General features: G+C 42.3%; 1 protein-coding gene across 1 annotated transcript in view; it reads right to left on the reverse strand.

The window, feature by feature from the left end:
- Positions 1-3917, reverse strand: part of LOC135196177 (tRNA dimethylallyltransferase-like) — a 204739-nt gene extending 200822 nt beyond the window's left edge. The window contains exon 1 of the mRNA XM_064222761.1: positions 3534-3917. Coding sequence (XP_064078831.1) covers positions 3534-3680 — 147 coding nt within the window. The 5' untranslated portion in view covers positions 3681-3917. The remainder of the gene's footprint in view (positions 1-3533) is intronic.
- Positions 3918-15512: the final 11595 nt, after the last annotated feature.

The raw sequence follows: 15512 nt of genomic DNA on the forward strand, positions 1-15512 counted from the left end.
AAGTCGGGTTAATGGGGGGGGGGGGGGGGGGGAGTTCCTGCTCGCCCAGAGGGGGAAGGATCCCCCATTGAGCGAACAGAAGTTCCCGAGTACAAGTCCAAGTTAGCACGCTTCCCTTCCTCTTCTAAACTCAACACATCAAGCAAAGAAGTGGAGAGAGACATGTCCTCCAAAGGGGAAAGAGTGAGACGGGGGAGTTTATGTGGGGGAAGGAAAAGAGACAACATATCAGTCACCAAGGGAGTCGAGGGAGAACTCTCCGATGACGCCTTGGCAGACTCGTATCTCTCCCACTGCTCTTCAGACCAAAAGATACAAGCATCACGTGTCCAGTTTATTGCATTCACGCTCTCGGCATCTCGCACAAAGGGCACGAGGGTCTACATCCATACTGGAGCGAAAAGCTCCACATTTCCTGCCCCCTACTCCAGGTCATAATCGCTGCGTAGATGAGGGACGAGAGGGCTTATCTGACTTGTGGGTTTGCATACTAAATATACAAACACACAAATATCCACAACAATCCCAATTATATCAGCAAAAATGAAAGAAACAGAATGGAAGATATCACGACAGGAGCGGGCAGACAGAGAACATCTGCACACAACGGCAGTTGAAAGCAAAGTGGAATGTTTACGTCCAGTCGGGCGGGGCTCCCGACTCTCGGACAAGCAGTTACTGCCTAACTAGCTTGTTATAGAATCTTAAGACCGAGTTCCAGCTGGCGCTAAAAATATTTCCTTATGTAAAAGACCGATGGTTTGTATAACATGTAGGAACAAATCGCTCTAACATTTATGTATATATATTAGGGCTTGTGCCTTGTATGATAAGGCGCCCTATGAGGTAATGTTAGACTAGCGATAATCTTACGCTAAGTCGGTTGGTATTGCACTTCCATCTTCAATGGAGTGTCTGGGGGTTTGTAGATCACTTACGAAGTCGGTATTATCTTGTTAGTTATTACGACGATGTGTTAAACTCATGGTGAGGAGGTTCTTGTAGAAAACACGAAATATAAAAATATATGTATTCTTCTGAAGTTTTACATGCTGAAGATCAGATATGATTGTACAAGTCTTCTAATAACGATAGCTTGATCGCTTCTGCCAATGATGATGGCTAATCCTATTCCTCTACATGATAAAGCTTAGGTAAAGAGGTACAGGTCTTCTAATGACGATAGCTAACTCTCTTCTGCCTGTCTACCATCTCTGTTACAAGTTATGAAGGAACAGACAGTAGTTCGAACATATGAACATACATACAAATGACATAGTTTCATACGAACACACAATCAAAATGAGACACGCTACAGATCACGTAGGCCGTTTGAATTATAGGTCGGGGTAGTTGTCTCAAGCAGGGAGCTTGGACTAATGTTTATAAACAATTGAATGACTACAGGTGACGGCAAGTTATCTTAGCCTACATACTTATTGTATACGTCATCTTTAGCGTCTCTAGTCTGATCACATTCCTGCAAGCAATCTGGTTGACCTCTTTAGTTTTAGACTTTTATATATATGGACTAACATTCCATATTTTTATTATGTAAACACTTACATATATACTACAAATAGATACACTAATTTCACAGTTTTGTGTAAGTCTTATACTACCCAGTTTGTAGGGTAAACACATATCAATTGGCAACAGTGATACATGTAAAATAAAATGCACATTGAAAGGTTTGATTATAATTAAAGCAAGATATCATTAGCATTGAAAATTAAAAAATTCGCATTCTAAGTATTCAAAACTTTCACTTAATCTTGCATTAATTTCTTATGGTGTGAAAACAGACAAGTGGTCCAGGGAAGTGATTGTGTCACACTACAGCAGAAATCCAGCACTCAAACTTCTCCACATATCCAAAATGTAAATAATAAAGATATTATGTGAGCATTACGACTATAACAACTAAATGAATAACAGATGATAATCTGCATGAATAACTGGTAAACTTCTCAGATATGTATTGTGTACATATTTATGTTACCACTTTCTGCAAGAAAGTTGAGCAAGGCAATTCATCTACAATTGGTACGACAGTCAAGATGTCATGACGTCATAATACAGGACTGAAATAAAGGTCCTAATGTACAAATAGTACATTACCTAAGTTATATACATTACACTGTATGTAATATATCTCATACTAATAAAAAAAAAAAAGGAAAACGCAAATAATACATGGTAGCTAATGTTCGCGGCAAAACTTGAAATTTTTGTCAGGAATCAAGTTACTTTTTCAACAACGAAAATTTTCAAATTAATTAGTATCATGTTGTTGTGAAGAAAGTGTACCAGCATCTATAGGTACAAATGGTTTGCGATTTAGCACAGGAAAAGGGAAATTTGTCTACACAAGTGACTCAGCAAACATCAAGATGTCATCCATCATATGTAAGGTGTTTTAAGTAACTATTTCGAAAGCGTTACAGAGGTAAGTTACACTGCACATGGCTAGACTTAGATTAACCAACCTCTATTTAATCAGAAATTAGGCCTTAGGTAATTTGTGACTTGTAAAAAAACACTTCTATTGAGAGTAAAGTAGAGGTCTCGAGGTTTTGCTTCCACAGAGGCTGGTTCCTGATTGATGTCCATCCCTGGTTTCAGGACTTGTTAAAGTACTTTTTCTAGAAGGTGGCCGCCCACTAACTTTTCATTTGGAGGTAGTTTTACGGATATATATAATGGGTCCATAGTGCAGCAAACTAAACCTAAATTTGCAATATTTCATTTTGCTTTTAACATACAAAGCATAGGCTGGCAATTACGGAGACTTAAGAATAAAGCAAACCACTCCAATAGTGTAGGCTGATGCTAGGGTAAATAGGCTAAAATAAAAAAAATTACAGAAGAGCCTATAAACATCTACAACAGTTGCTTTATATATCGCATTCATACTAGGTACTACTACCTACCTATTTGCAGAATGCACTCACATTAAAAATTTCTTGGGTACTTGGTATTTAAGATAGAATAAGCGAAAGAGAAACCAAAACAACGTTTGATACTCATAAAATAAGTGAAAACTGCATCGGCCACCTATATAGGTAGTAGCTAGTCTCCTAGCCCATTTAGGCTAGCTAGGTACCTGCGGATGTTTTGATTTAATAGGAACTGACAAGGATAAAACTACCAAGACTAGTGTGCAACAAATTAGGTAGCATAGACTAACTAGGTAGTAAAGTACCTAAATGCATTACGCGATGACCTACCTAGTAAAAGCTTGGAACAATCACTAGGTAGCCTAGAGTAACCCAGTCACTGGGCTAGGCTACCTACCTACTAGTAGTAGGTAGCTAATACCTAGCCTATGGCATAAGAGTAACATGAGCATGCCAATCTAAGTTTACTGTACAGAGAGAAGGTAAGCCAAGACAACAAAATACGAAAAGGACAGAATGCTCATCAGCCATCGAACAGGCTACGTTACTAAAGTATTAGTTGAAATATAGCTAAGAATCCAAGACCCGTCGCATTTACAAATCTTCAACTGCCAAATAACACTAGAACATTACCTGCATGGAATCAGCGCTGATGATTTCTCCATTAAACTCTTTAGCGATTTCGATAGCAAGTTTCGACTTTCCCGTACCTGTCGCACCTAAAACTACAACCACAGGAACCCGTGCAGTTCGTGCCACATTTACTACACTGGAAGCCATGTTGACTCGATCAGCTGATTGTTCTGGACACAGACGCTGATTTGGCGAACCGAACGATGCCAACCAACAACAGCAGAAGCAGAGCAGACTCACCACCACATGCTATTGAGAACTTCACTCTCGTTTCAGATGGTCACACACGTAATAGATATCGAGTCTATAATAGAGAGGATGGTTACACATTTACAGTGATGTGTGTCAAATGAACGTTTTACCTTTGTTTATCTGTAACAATTAGACGCCATGTCAACAAGATTATAGTAAACAATATAATAAATGCTTTGGTAGATAGATTACGTGTGAAGCCAGTGGCGGATTTAAGGGGGCCCACGTTCCAACGCCATCCCTCATAGATAAGAATAATATAGGATTGTTTTCTTTCAATAAATCATTATTAGTAGCATGGGTACCCGAAACATATTTTCCAAGAGGGGGCAAATTTTATATATATATATATATATATATATATATATATATATATATATATATATATATAGCAACCTATTCTTTATATATATATATATATGTATATATACTATATATATATATATATATATATAAGAATAGTTTGCTGGCTTCGCCTATCCTGATAGGAATGTCATGATAGCTGAAGTACTGAATGTATGAAAGTGAGAACGTTGGTTTTCTGTATATGGTAAATTTGTATTTTGTCGTATCTCTGATATTAAAACATCAAGAAAGGGAATTTTATTGTCTGTTTCCCATTCAACTTTAAATTTGATGCTGGGCACTAATGCATTTAATTTTGAAAGGAATTAATTAAAATTGCCCCATCTATTATCCCAAAATGTTAGAATATCATCTACATATCTCATCCACAGCATGTTTTTGGGTTTTATTGCATTTATTACTGTAGTTTCAAAGTATTCCATGTAAAGATTGGCTAAAACAGGACTTAAAGGAATACCCATACTACACCCGAATTTTTGCCTATCGAATGATTCCCTGAATGAAAATACGTTATTAGATACACACAATTCAACCAATTTTATTATTTTGTCAAGCAACAATCGGAAATTATCTGAATAGGGGGATAATTTTTCCCTCAAAAACTGAAGAACGTCCAGTACTGGTACTTTTGTGAATAGGTAATCAACGTCAATGCTTAAAAGTTTTACGTTGTGAAGTGGTATATGTGCTTCTCTGAATTTGTGACAAAAATCTTCTGAATGTTTAATGTGACTGGGAGAAAAAGTGCCTAAAAAAGGGGAAAGGAGGCCAGCTAACCATTTAGAAATTTTGTAATTGAAAGCTCCGGCACATGAAACGATGGGTCTGAATGGAAGATTGTCTTTGTGAGTTTTGGGATGCCCATAAAAGTAGGGTAGTTTAAGATTAATTACTTTAAATTTCTCTAGTAGTTCAATGCTCTTTTTGTCTTGGCCAATTAATCTTACTTTCCGAAAAAATTTTGGGGGGACGTTTTGGAGGGGATTTTTCGTCAGTTTGTTGTGAGTGTTTGTGTCGCTAAGGTGTTGATTGATTTTGTCGAGGTAGAAGTCTTTGTCCATGATTACGATTTTGCCGTCTTTGTCGGATCTACTTATTACAACATCTAACTTTTTTTTAGAGAGCAGATGGCTATCATAAATCTATAGGGAACAGGATATTTCTTATTAAGGTCAGTTAAAGCATTTAGTAACACCCCTTTTAAATTTCACATCTGGGCAGGAAAGACGGTGACCCAGTCCCTTGGAAAAGCTAACTCTTTTGCATTTACTTACTCAAACACCTTGGCCAAATCCCTGATTAACGTCCAACAAAAGACATTCCCCAAGGACACAGGCGTTTACAAAATCCCATGCCTGGACTGTGACCAATCTTACATCGGATTTACAGGAAAATCACTTCCCCAGAGATTAATACAACATAAACGGTCAGTTAGGTATGGACAACAGAACTCGGCTATTTTCAACCATATAAATGTACATAACCATAGAATAAACTGGAATTTGTCACAAATAATTTATAGCAGCAACTGCCGGTACAAGTCAAATGATGGAATCGGCCTTAATTAAACAGAGGCAGGTAATGAACATCTCAAAGGGAGCATGGGATTCAGATGTCATTGATAGGGTTTTTCATTCAACCAACGCTTAAGAAGATTAAAGAAAGATTATCAGTGGGAGTGACCTAAATTGGCTTACATGTGGATGAACCTCTTGGTATAAATACCACTTTTTGTCTGCAACTTTTCTCATTCATCTACCTGAAGAGGGAGACAGCAGTCTCTGAAATATAGTATATTTCTATATTTAGGTGTTTTTAAGGGCTCCTTTTATTAGATGGAATTCTGTTGTAACAGAACATTTTTACCAGTCATAAATATATATATATATATATATATATATATATATATATATATATATATATATATATATATATATCACCAAACATACATTCCCCGCTCTGCCAGGGACGTAGCACTCATGGAGGTGCAGACAATGCTGAGCAAGGGAGCTGTGGAAATTATGCGAGAACTGTCACCGGGGTTCTACAGCCGTTTTTTCCTGGTGGAGAAGTCTACGGGGGGCTGGAGACCAGTGATAGATCTCTTTCCTCTGAACCGATTCATTTGCTTGACTCGGTTCACAATGGAAACAGCACGTTCTGTGCTCGATTCTATTAGGGAGAACGATTTCGTGCTTTCGGTGGACCTGAAGGATGCGTATTTTCATATTCCCATCCGTTGGTCCTCCAGGAAATACCTGCGCATTATCCTCAATGGGACGGTATTCCAATTCAGGGCACTTTGTTTAGGACTCTTGACCTCCCTTCAGGTGTTCATGCGAGTGTTGATTGGTGTCGGCTTGGGCCCACTCGGTCGGGATACATTTTTTGATGTATTTCGATGATTGGTTGGTCCTGGTGAGCGAGGCTACAGGACAGGGAGTGCCTCCTCAATTCTTGTCGCAATCTAGGGATGGTGATAAATTTTGAGAAGTCAGATCTCGAACCCAAGCAGAGGATAAAGTACTTGAGCAGATCGATACGGTAGCAGCACAAGTTTTCCCCGCAAACTCGTGGATCAGCAGGATCAGGGAGGCAGCTTGATGGTTTCTGTCATGACAGGAACAGCCAGCTCAGCTTTGGCAGGTCGTGATCGGTCATCTGTTGTCATTAGAGAAGCTAGTCCCTCACGGCTTCTTCACCTGCGGTCTCTGCAATTGAGACCGAGGGAGTGCTGGTTACAGGCTCGGGATCCGCAATCCTTCCTTGTTCCTCTCGCGGAGGAAGTGAGGGAGGATTTAGCCTGGTGGCTGGACGACAGGAACCTTTTAATAGGAGTGCAGTTGTGCACACCCCCCCTCCAGAGATGCTTCTGTTCTCAGATGCATTGACTGAGGGTTGGGGCACATGCCTGGAGGAGTTGCTGGTTTCACGTGTGTGGTATCAATGCAACGAGCAACTTCACATCAACATCCTGGAACTCAAGGGGGGCCTAGTGTCCCTCCTGTTGCATCAGTTGACGGTGCAGGTGCATGAGTGGGCAGCAGCTCACTTGGTAGAGCCGTCAGCCAGGTACATTCCAGGCAAGAGGAATGTAGTTGCAAACAAGCTCAGCTGCCAGAATCAGGTGCTTGGGACATTATGGTCTTTACACCCAGATGTGGCGGAAAGGCTGTTCAACCTGTGGTGGAGTCCAGTGGTGGATCTGTTTGCCACCGGGCACAACAGACTACTCCCAGTTTGCTTCTCCGTCGTGCCGGACCCATGGGCAGCTGCAGAGGACGCGTTCCAACACCCGTGGGACAAGCTCAAAGTGTACGTCTTTCCCCCGTTCTCTCTGATTCACAAGGTGATCAGCAGGGTGCTGGTCACCAGCAATCATCGGATGATTCTGATGGCTCCCAAATGGCCTCAGGCCGTTTGGTATCCGGACCTGCTGGCTCATCTCTCGGAGGCATCACGAGAGAATCCCCCAAGGCACAACCTGCTGTGCCAACCACATGTGGAATGGTACCCCCAGACAGTACATTCCCTGTGTCTTCACGGCTGGCGGTTATCCACTATCTCTTGCGAGTGAGAGGCTTTTCTCGCCGAGCAGCAACAGAGATGGCAGGATACCTCAGACAGTCCTCTTCAGCAGTATACCAGGGAAAGTGGTCCATCTTCTGTGGTTGGTGTCATAGATGGGGTCTCTCTCTGCTCAGAGCCACTCTTCAGCAGGTAGCGAATTTCCTAGTCTTTCTTCGCCAAGAGAAGCTGCTCTCTGTTTCAGCAGTTAAAGGATATAGAGCTGCTTTGGTTTTAGTCCTAAAGCTGTGAGGAGTGGATATTTCCTCTTCCATGGAAATATCCCTCCTTTGAGAACCTTTGAGAGGGCTTGCCCACCTAGGGAACTCAGGCCCCCTAAGTGGGACGTGACTCTTGTCTCAAGGAGTTTAACTTGTAGACCCTATGAGTTAAACTCCAGCCTCTCTGGGAGTTGTCAGACAGGGATCTGACCCTCAAGACTGTCTTTCTGCTGGCCCTGGCATCGGCGAAGAGATTAGGGGAACTTCATGGTTTCATGGTCTCTCTTATAATGTTAAACACTCGAGGGGATGGGGACCGGTTACACTCGATTTCGTCCCAGATTTTGCGGTGAAGACTCGGAATCTCTCAGTCCCTGATGATAGATTTGAGTCCTTTACGATCCCCTCCCTGGAGGACTTCACTGATAAAGCTGCAGAAGAGATGCTACTTTGTCCTGTTAGAGTGCTAGGGCACTATCTGAAGAGAACTCGTCATCTCCGGCCTGAGAGTCGACACCTCTTTGTTAGCACCGGGGTAACCAAGAAAGAAGTGTCCAAGAACATTTTGTTCCCACACCATTTACAAACCTTCCATCCTTTACTTGAAACAGATTGCAGCTCAGCTGAAACTACCAACTAATACATTCTTTTAAATACCGAGGTAATTAACTACTGGGCCAGTAGTTACCTGCCCAGCGGTGGGGAAGCACTGCCTCCCCACCAGCTCACTTGAGTCATCACTTTGATTACAGCCAGCAATGAGGAAAGACCTCTCTCTTTCGCTCTCGCTGTCTTGTTCATAATATTCTTTATCTCTTTCTAGATAAATGTGAGTATGTCTGACAATATGGTTATGCATTCCTGCCCTGGTGTCCTGGGCCGTAGGTGTGGGAATTTCATGAGTAGGATTGATAGAGACCCTCACTCCTTTTGTCCTTCTTGCAGGGGGCATTCCTGTACATCAGAATTCCCCTGTAAGGAGTGTCGTACCTGGTCACCTGCCCAGTGGGTTGTGTATCGCCTGCGGCGAAGTAAGAAGAAGAGGGAATCTTTGCCTTCAAGTTCTTCCTTGAAGACCAAACAACCCAGGTCTTCTGCTTCCTCATCAGGGACTCGTCCTTCGGGACATTCTGTGTCTCACTCCTCTGGGAGGTAAGTGCTTGAGAGCGACAATTTAACTCCTGGTCAGGCTTTGAAAGAGTGAGACCTGCCTGATTCTCCTGGTGAAATGGGAAAGCCTGTCCCTTCTAAGGATGAGTCTTGTTTTTCAGTATGTGTTGACGATGCCCTTCGTGTTTTGTGGCCTTCGTTGGGACTTCCTGGCCTACTGCCAAAGGAGAGACTTTTGTCGGCACTCTCCTCTGGGGCTGCGTCTTCCTCCTTAGTCTCCTAGGAGGAGTCAGCCTCATCCTCCCATGCTGTTAAGGAAGACTCTTCTCTCTGTGGCACAGCCCCCAGAGCCCTTCCCTGCGGAGGCTCTTTTCGATGCTGACCAGGTCCATTCTCCTGTCTGCCCGCCCTCGGGGATGCGTGTCCTGCAGCTTCGCCTTGTCCCTGGATGAAGTCCTCAGACTCCACCTGACACACTTTCTTCGAGAGCTAGCAGTGACTCTCAGACTAATAGTAAAGACTCCTCTCAGATACGTGCTGATGCACACTTTCCTTCGAGAACTACCAGACCTTCACACGTAAGCTCCTCGTCTTTGTGCGATGCTATGGCATGTACAAAGGAGTCTTTGTTAGATTTACTCTCCTCCTGATGCTACAGCATGTGCACAGGAGGCTTCGCTAATAGCACACTCCCCTGGAGTGCGTGATGCTTCGGCACGCGCACAGGAGCCTTCATTGAAGAGAGAGCTCACAGAGACAATCTCTCCCTCTTGGGGACAACTCGCTAATGCACACCCCCTTCTACACCTATGCTGCAATACAGCGAGAACACCTTCCTGATGCACGCCTTGCTACTCCTGGACAGCGCGCTCTGACAGCATGCGTGATGACGCTTGTGTCATTTAGACAGTGCTCACCTGTAACGCACAGTACCCAACGCGCTGCTTCACTGCTGCTCTACACCAGTATAAGTGTTCACTGAGACACACCACTGCTCGTGCACACCAACATGCGTCACCAGAATGTGTTTCTAAACACACCAGCAGGCGCTCTCAGTCTCCAGTATCACACCCCAGATGAGTTCTTCTTCAGAACACTCTTCTTCTTCATCTACAAACGCTACAAGATGCACATTTTTACCTTTAGAGCGTTAATGCTCACGTTTATAACACACACAGCTCTAAGAGTTCTCCTGCATGCTAATATGCACACCATTCGCCTGCACATGCTTACGCTCATTCAGAACCTGTGTGCACACCCGCACTGACACGCGCTCTTGCTCCTGCAAGTACACAAGCACATGTAAAACCTTTTTCCTCTGATTTTTGCAATGTTTCGATACAAAAAACAGACGTCTGAGTCGGAGTACCCATCCTCAGAACTTCCATTATCTGCTCCTCCTCAGGAGGTCCCATATCCTCCTCGGGATCCTCAAAAAGCTGCAACCCAGCCCTCCAAAAGGCAGCCATATAGGCTTTTGCCGTTAATCAGAGGTCGTCGTTCCCTGACTCTTCCTTGAGAACAAGGCCACAAGCGGGCCCCTTCTCCTTCAAATGACCTTCCAGCCCCCTTCCTATTCCTCTTGGGAAGTTGGGAGATCAGTTAAGTGGATTTACTATCCCTACACTGCCACAAGTGCTTAACATCAAGGGAGAGGCGCTCTGGAAGCAGACATTCCTTCTGTGCTCCTGATCATTGGTAAAATATGGACATAGGATGTCTTACAAGAGTATATATACAAAAATATATGTGGGTGGAGCAGTAAATCTCTGTTGGTGACCCAGGAAGGGTGGAAATTAAACTATTCGCTGGTGATTTCTGGCCTCATTAACTCTCGTCCAGTGGTCGGATGTTCTTAGAAACCTGCTTGAGGAGCGGCCTTAGGATTAGTTCGTTGATGTCATCTGATTTCCAATGTCCTCCTGACAGGTTCATATTGTTGGTTTGATTGATGAGCAGATTCCAGCATTCTCATTTTGTATGGACAGCTACTTTTGAAAATCAGCTCTGCCCCACTCCAGTTAATAGTATGGCATTTGTCCCTAATATTTAGGAAAATCCCTGAGTTCTCTGATTTATATCGCTACAATGATCTTTTGTGTTCTGCTAATCTTTGCGTGATGGATCTACCGGTTTCCCCAATGTAAATATCATTACAATTGCTACATGGCATCTTGTAAACTCTGGCTTCTTCTCCTCTTTTATTTAGGTATACGTTAATGAGAGAACTTCTGATGGATTTGGGATAATGGAAAATAAAAGGATCATTAGACCTGAGGTGTTCCGTGGCTTTTTGGATATTTTCATCGTATGGAATTTTTCTTTTATTGCTGAAGCCTATTTGTCTATTGTAAGTGGGACCTCTATAGTTTATTGTATTTGCTTTTTTTATGGCCTTCTCGATAATGTATGGTGGGTAAAGCAGTTGTATTAGATGTTGGCGGATCGTGATGAATTCTTTATCTACGTACTCATTTGAACATATTCTAAGCCCCCTAAGGAATAGGTTGCACCCGACCATGATCTTTATGGATACATCGTGGTAACTTAGGAAATGAATGTATGAAACAGCAAAAGTTGGTTTCCTGTATACTGTGAACGCATATTTATTCTACTCTCTCATGATTAGTACGTCTAGGAACGTCAATTTCCCGTCCTTTTCCCATTCTGTTTTAAATTTTATAGTCAGAACTAGCGAATGTAGCTGATTGAAAAATTAATTGAAATCCCCCCAGCTGTCATCCCAGTAGGTAAAAATATCATTTACGTATCTAAGCCAGACCATACTGCGGGGTTTGATAGAGGACAAAATTTCTGTTTTGAAATATTCCATGTACAGGTTTCCTAGAAGGGAGATAGGGGACTACTGCCCATGATACAACCAATTTTTTTTAAAATAAAAATTACCATTGAAAGAGAACACATTGTTAGCTACACAGAAGTTGATTAGTTTTATTGTTTTGTCAACACCAAGATGAAAATATTCTTCATATGGTTGTAACTTCTTCTTTAGAAAGGACAACATGTCGGCAATCGAGACTTTGGTAAATAATGATTCGACATCAAGGCTGAGCAATTTGATTTTATTTGCTAGGATATTTAAACTGTTAAATTTTGTATAAAATCCTCTGCATGTTTAACGTGGGAGGATGAGAATGTTCCTAGCAAGTGTGATAACAGGTCTGCAAGCCATTTGGATATTTTATACATGAAAGAGCCCCTGCTTGATGTTATGGGGCTTAGAGGAATCCCATCTTTGTGAGTTTTTGGGAGGCAATAAAAGGCACAGACCCACTACTTCCCACCCCCTTTCTCCCCCTCTTGTGTCGTAATCATTTCAGGGTCATCACCCTCGACTCCAACACTTTGTTACACAAACTTGAGGTTTTTGCCATAGAGGTGTCAGCAACCTCTAATTATTATCAACATCACTTTATAATTCCAATAGAAGTAAGTTGATGACATCCATGCCCAGAGAATACTGCCTGCTGGCCATTGTTGATGAAAAATGCAAAAAAAAGAGAAAAAAAGCAAAAACTGAGAAATTGGCATTCGAAGGAAATTGGACCAAATGGCAATGTAAGGCATCTCAGCCACAACCAATGGCATGCATAATGTACACACACCATCTACCTATAGTTTCCAACAATATAAAACTATCCCAGAGCCAACAGTGTTAGACAGGAAATCACTACTTGATAACTTTGTACCCCACACATGTTCAAAACAAACTATTACTCAGAAAAGGGGAAAGGACAAAGGCAAGGCAAACACAGGTTTTGACATGATTGTAGTGTGTGTTTTACTATTCTCTTACAAGTCAATCACACCCAGATTCGAGATAGACTATGATTTATAGGAAAAAACATGTTTTTGAAACACTCCTCGGGTCGTGCTCGACCCAGCAAACCTATTCAGGGCGACGGTCCCAGTGACATACTGGTGTAGAGAGGGTATCAGATTTGTGGTAAGGCAACAATATTGCAACTGTGTTATGGTGGATACCCCTTTCTGTTGCCAAGGAGGATGGCATTTGGTGTTATGTGGCAGCAGACATCTCACCCCTACTGAAACAGGGTATGCTGCAGTCGAGGGAGAGGCCCTAGCAGTAATGTGGTGTCTGAAAAAAGCCAGGCTTTTCTTGTTAAGTTGTCCAAATTTGACATTGGCTATGGATCATCGTCCCTAGTGAAACCCTTTGGCAACATGGAAATTTAAAGGATATTACCAGGCCCAGATTATTCAGGTTAAAGGAAAAGACATTGCAGTATCATTTCAGCATCAAATATTTGCCTGGAAAAAGAAACTGCAGTTGACACACTCTCCCGCTATGCTTCCCTTCGTTCCCAGCCAGAAGACGAAGACTTGGAACTCAGCGATGACCTCATGGTTGCTATGGTAACATCCTTGGCAGCAGCTCTTGGGTGGATCAAGAGACTGTTGTCAGTGTCTCTCGAGATGGCCTGGTGTACCAATTACTAGTGACGAGAGTTTACAATGGTGATTGGCCTCAAAGTAAGAGTCAAAAGCTTGAGTGTTTAAAACCTTTCTTTAGTGTGTGAGAACGATTATTGATATCAGGTGAATTGATAAGGGTGTGTACATTTGGTCATCCCAGAAAGTTTATGGCAGCAGGTAGTGGGTAACATGCACAGTGGGCATCAAGGTTTACACTCTATGTTAAGAAAGGCCCATCAGTCGGTTTATTGGCCAGGCATAAGAGGTGACTTGAAGCATCAAAGGGCAAAGTTTCAAGTATGTGAGACACACACTCAATTGCAGCAGCAAGAACGTTTAATCATGATGCCCCCACCAGAGTACAAGGCTTTTGGTGATAAGTTGACTGGTTGGGTAAAGGTGACACATCTACCTAAAGGTGCCACATCAGGACATCTCATCAAGAAATTCAGAGGGTACTTTATCAGATGGGGTGCCTCAGAGGAGCTGGCTACCGCGGTGGAACCAATTTGTTGAGTGAGGAGATAAGTAATTTTCTAAGGAGTTGGGCCTACTATCCAATCAAATGGGTGTGCAGAAACAGGTGTCAAGGTGGCAAAACATGCCATCAGTGACCACCTAGGACCTGGGGGTAGTTTGGATACAGTTTAGGTTGCCAGAACCCTCTTGCAGTATCACAATACGCTGTTGCATAGAGAAAAAGTGTTGCCAGCTCAGTTGGCTACAGGTCAATGCCTGAAGGACTCGGTGCCCATGGCCTGCTAGTATTACTGAGTAAATAAGTATTGGAAGAAATCTCTTAGGTGTAGAGAATTGACAACGGCCAAATGTAATGGAAAGGTCTCTGCAAAAACAGAAGGAAATTTGCAGACTCTGAGACCAGTCAAGTGGTGCAAAATATTCGCATTCATGACCCCACATCCAAACTTTGGGATCGCTCTGGTGTTGTAATAGAAGTCACTGGAACCAGGTACCATCAGTACCGTGTACGGTTGGATAGAAGTGGTCGGGTGTTGGTATGCGACAGGCGCTACCTTTGCACCTCAACGGCACCAGTGTCGCCAGTATCCATGGATTGGGATTCCTGGGAACTAGAATTGTTTCCCGAATCTCGACAGCAGAGATGTAGGAGCCCACCTGCAAAGCACTACGATTATGAGATGTAATTATGTTGAACTCTGTGATCTGTTGTATTTCAGTAACTCTGGGAGGGTTGTATTAATTGTGAATGTTATTTTGTCTTTTTGTATTTTGTTGTATTCACAGTTAGCTAGGACAGCAAAAGGTGCTTGTATTATTTTGAAGATAGAAAAATATTTATTACCCTATATATATTTGTCCATCTTGTGGGGTCATGTATGGGATAGCCATATTCTTAACAGTACAATATGTTGGAGAGTTGGGGCAGCAAGGAGAGAGTCAGTTTCAGCTTTCTGCTGGTAAGGATCACTTGTGTCCAGTATTGTCCTGAACTCTGTATGGACTAATAAAGCTTCAGAAGTTAGCTATCTTTCTCTGACCCTCATAAGGCTGCAGTCCTTTGAGACATATTATTTCCATTTCTTGCTGCCACCATGTTATACGTATGTCGATATGACATCATATCACAGGGTGTATATTATATATGTGTAATGGAAATTACATAAAAATGGAAATGTAATCCATTTTCTTATTAAAAAACAGCTGTGCTCTGTGTCACAGGTCAAGGAGGAAAAGCCTCCCAAAATTATCTAGTTCGACAGGATGTGAGCGACAGACAAACAAATGAACATCCTTCTCATGGTTTGATATGCTTAACCGGTTCTCATGAGAACCGAAGTAAACTGTTTGATCAGCATCGACCTTCATGCGAAGGATGTGTGTTCGTCCGTCTCCTACTGTTGTCTTTCTGAGACAAAAGCTTGGAAACTTTGTATCACTTGCTCCCTGACTCCTCTCTCTGAAATAACTTTCTTCAGAAAGTTCTATCTCAAGATGATTGTCTGTGTACATACTTAAGAGAATA

The sequence above is a fragment of the Macrobrachium nipponense genome, chromosome 17 (assembly GCF_015104395.2).
Source record: "Macrobrachium nipponense isolate FS-2020 chromosome 17, ASM1510439v2, whole genome shotgun sequence".
Classification (NCBI taxonomy): domain Eukaryota; kingdom Metazoa; phylum Arthropoda; class Malacostraca; order Decapoda; family Palaemonidae; genus Macrobrachium; species Macrobrachium nipponense.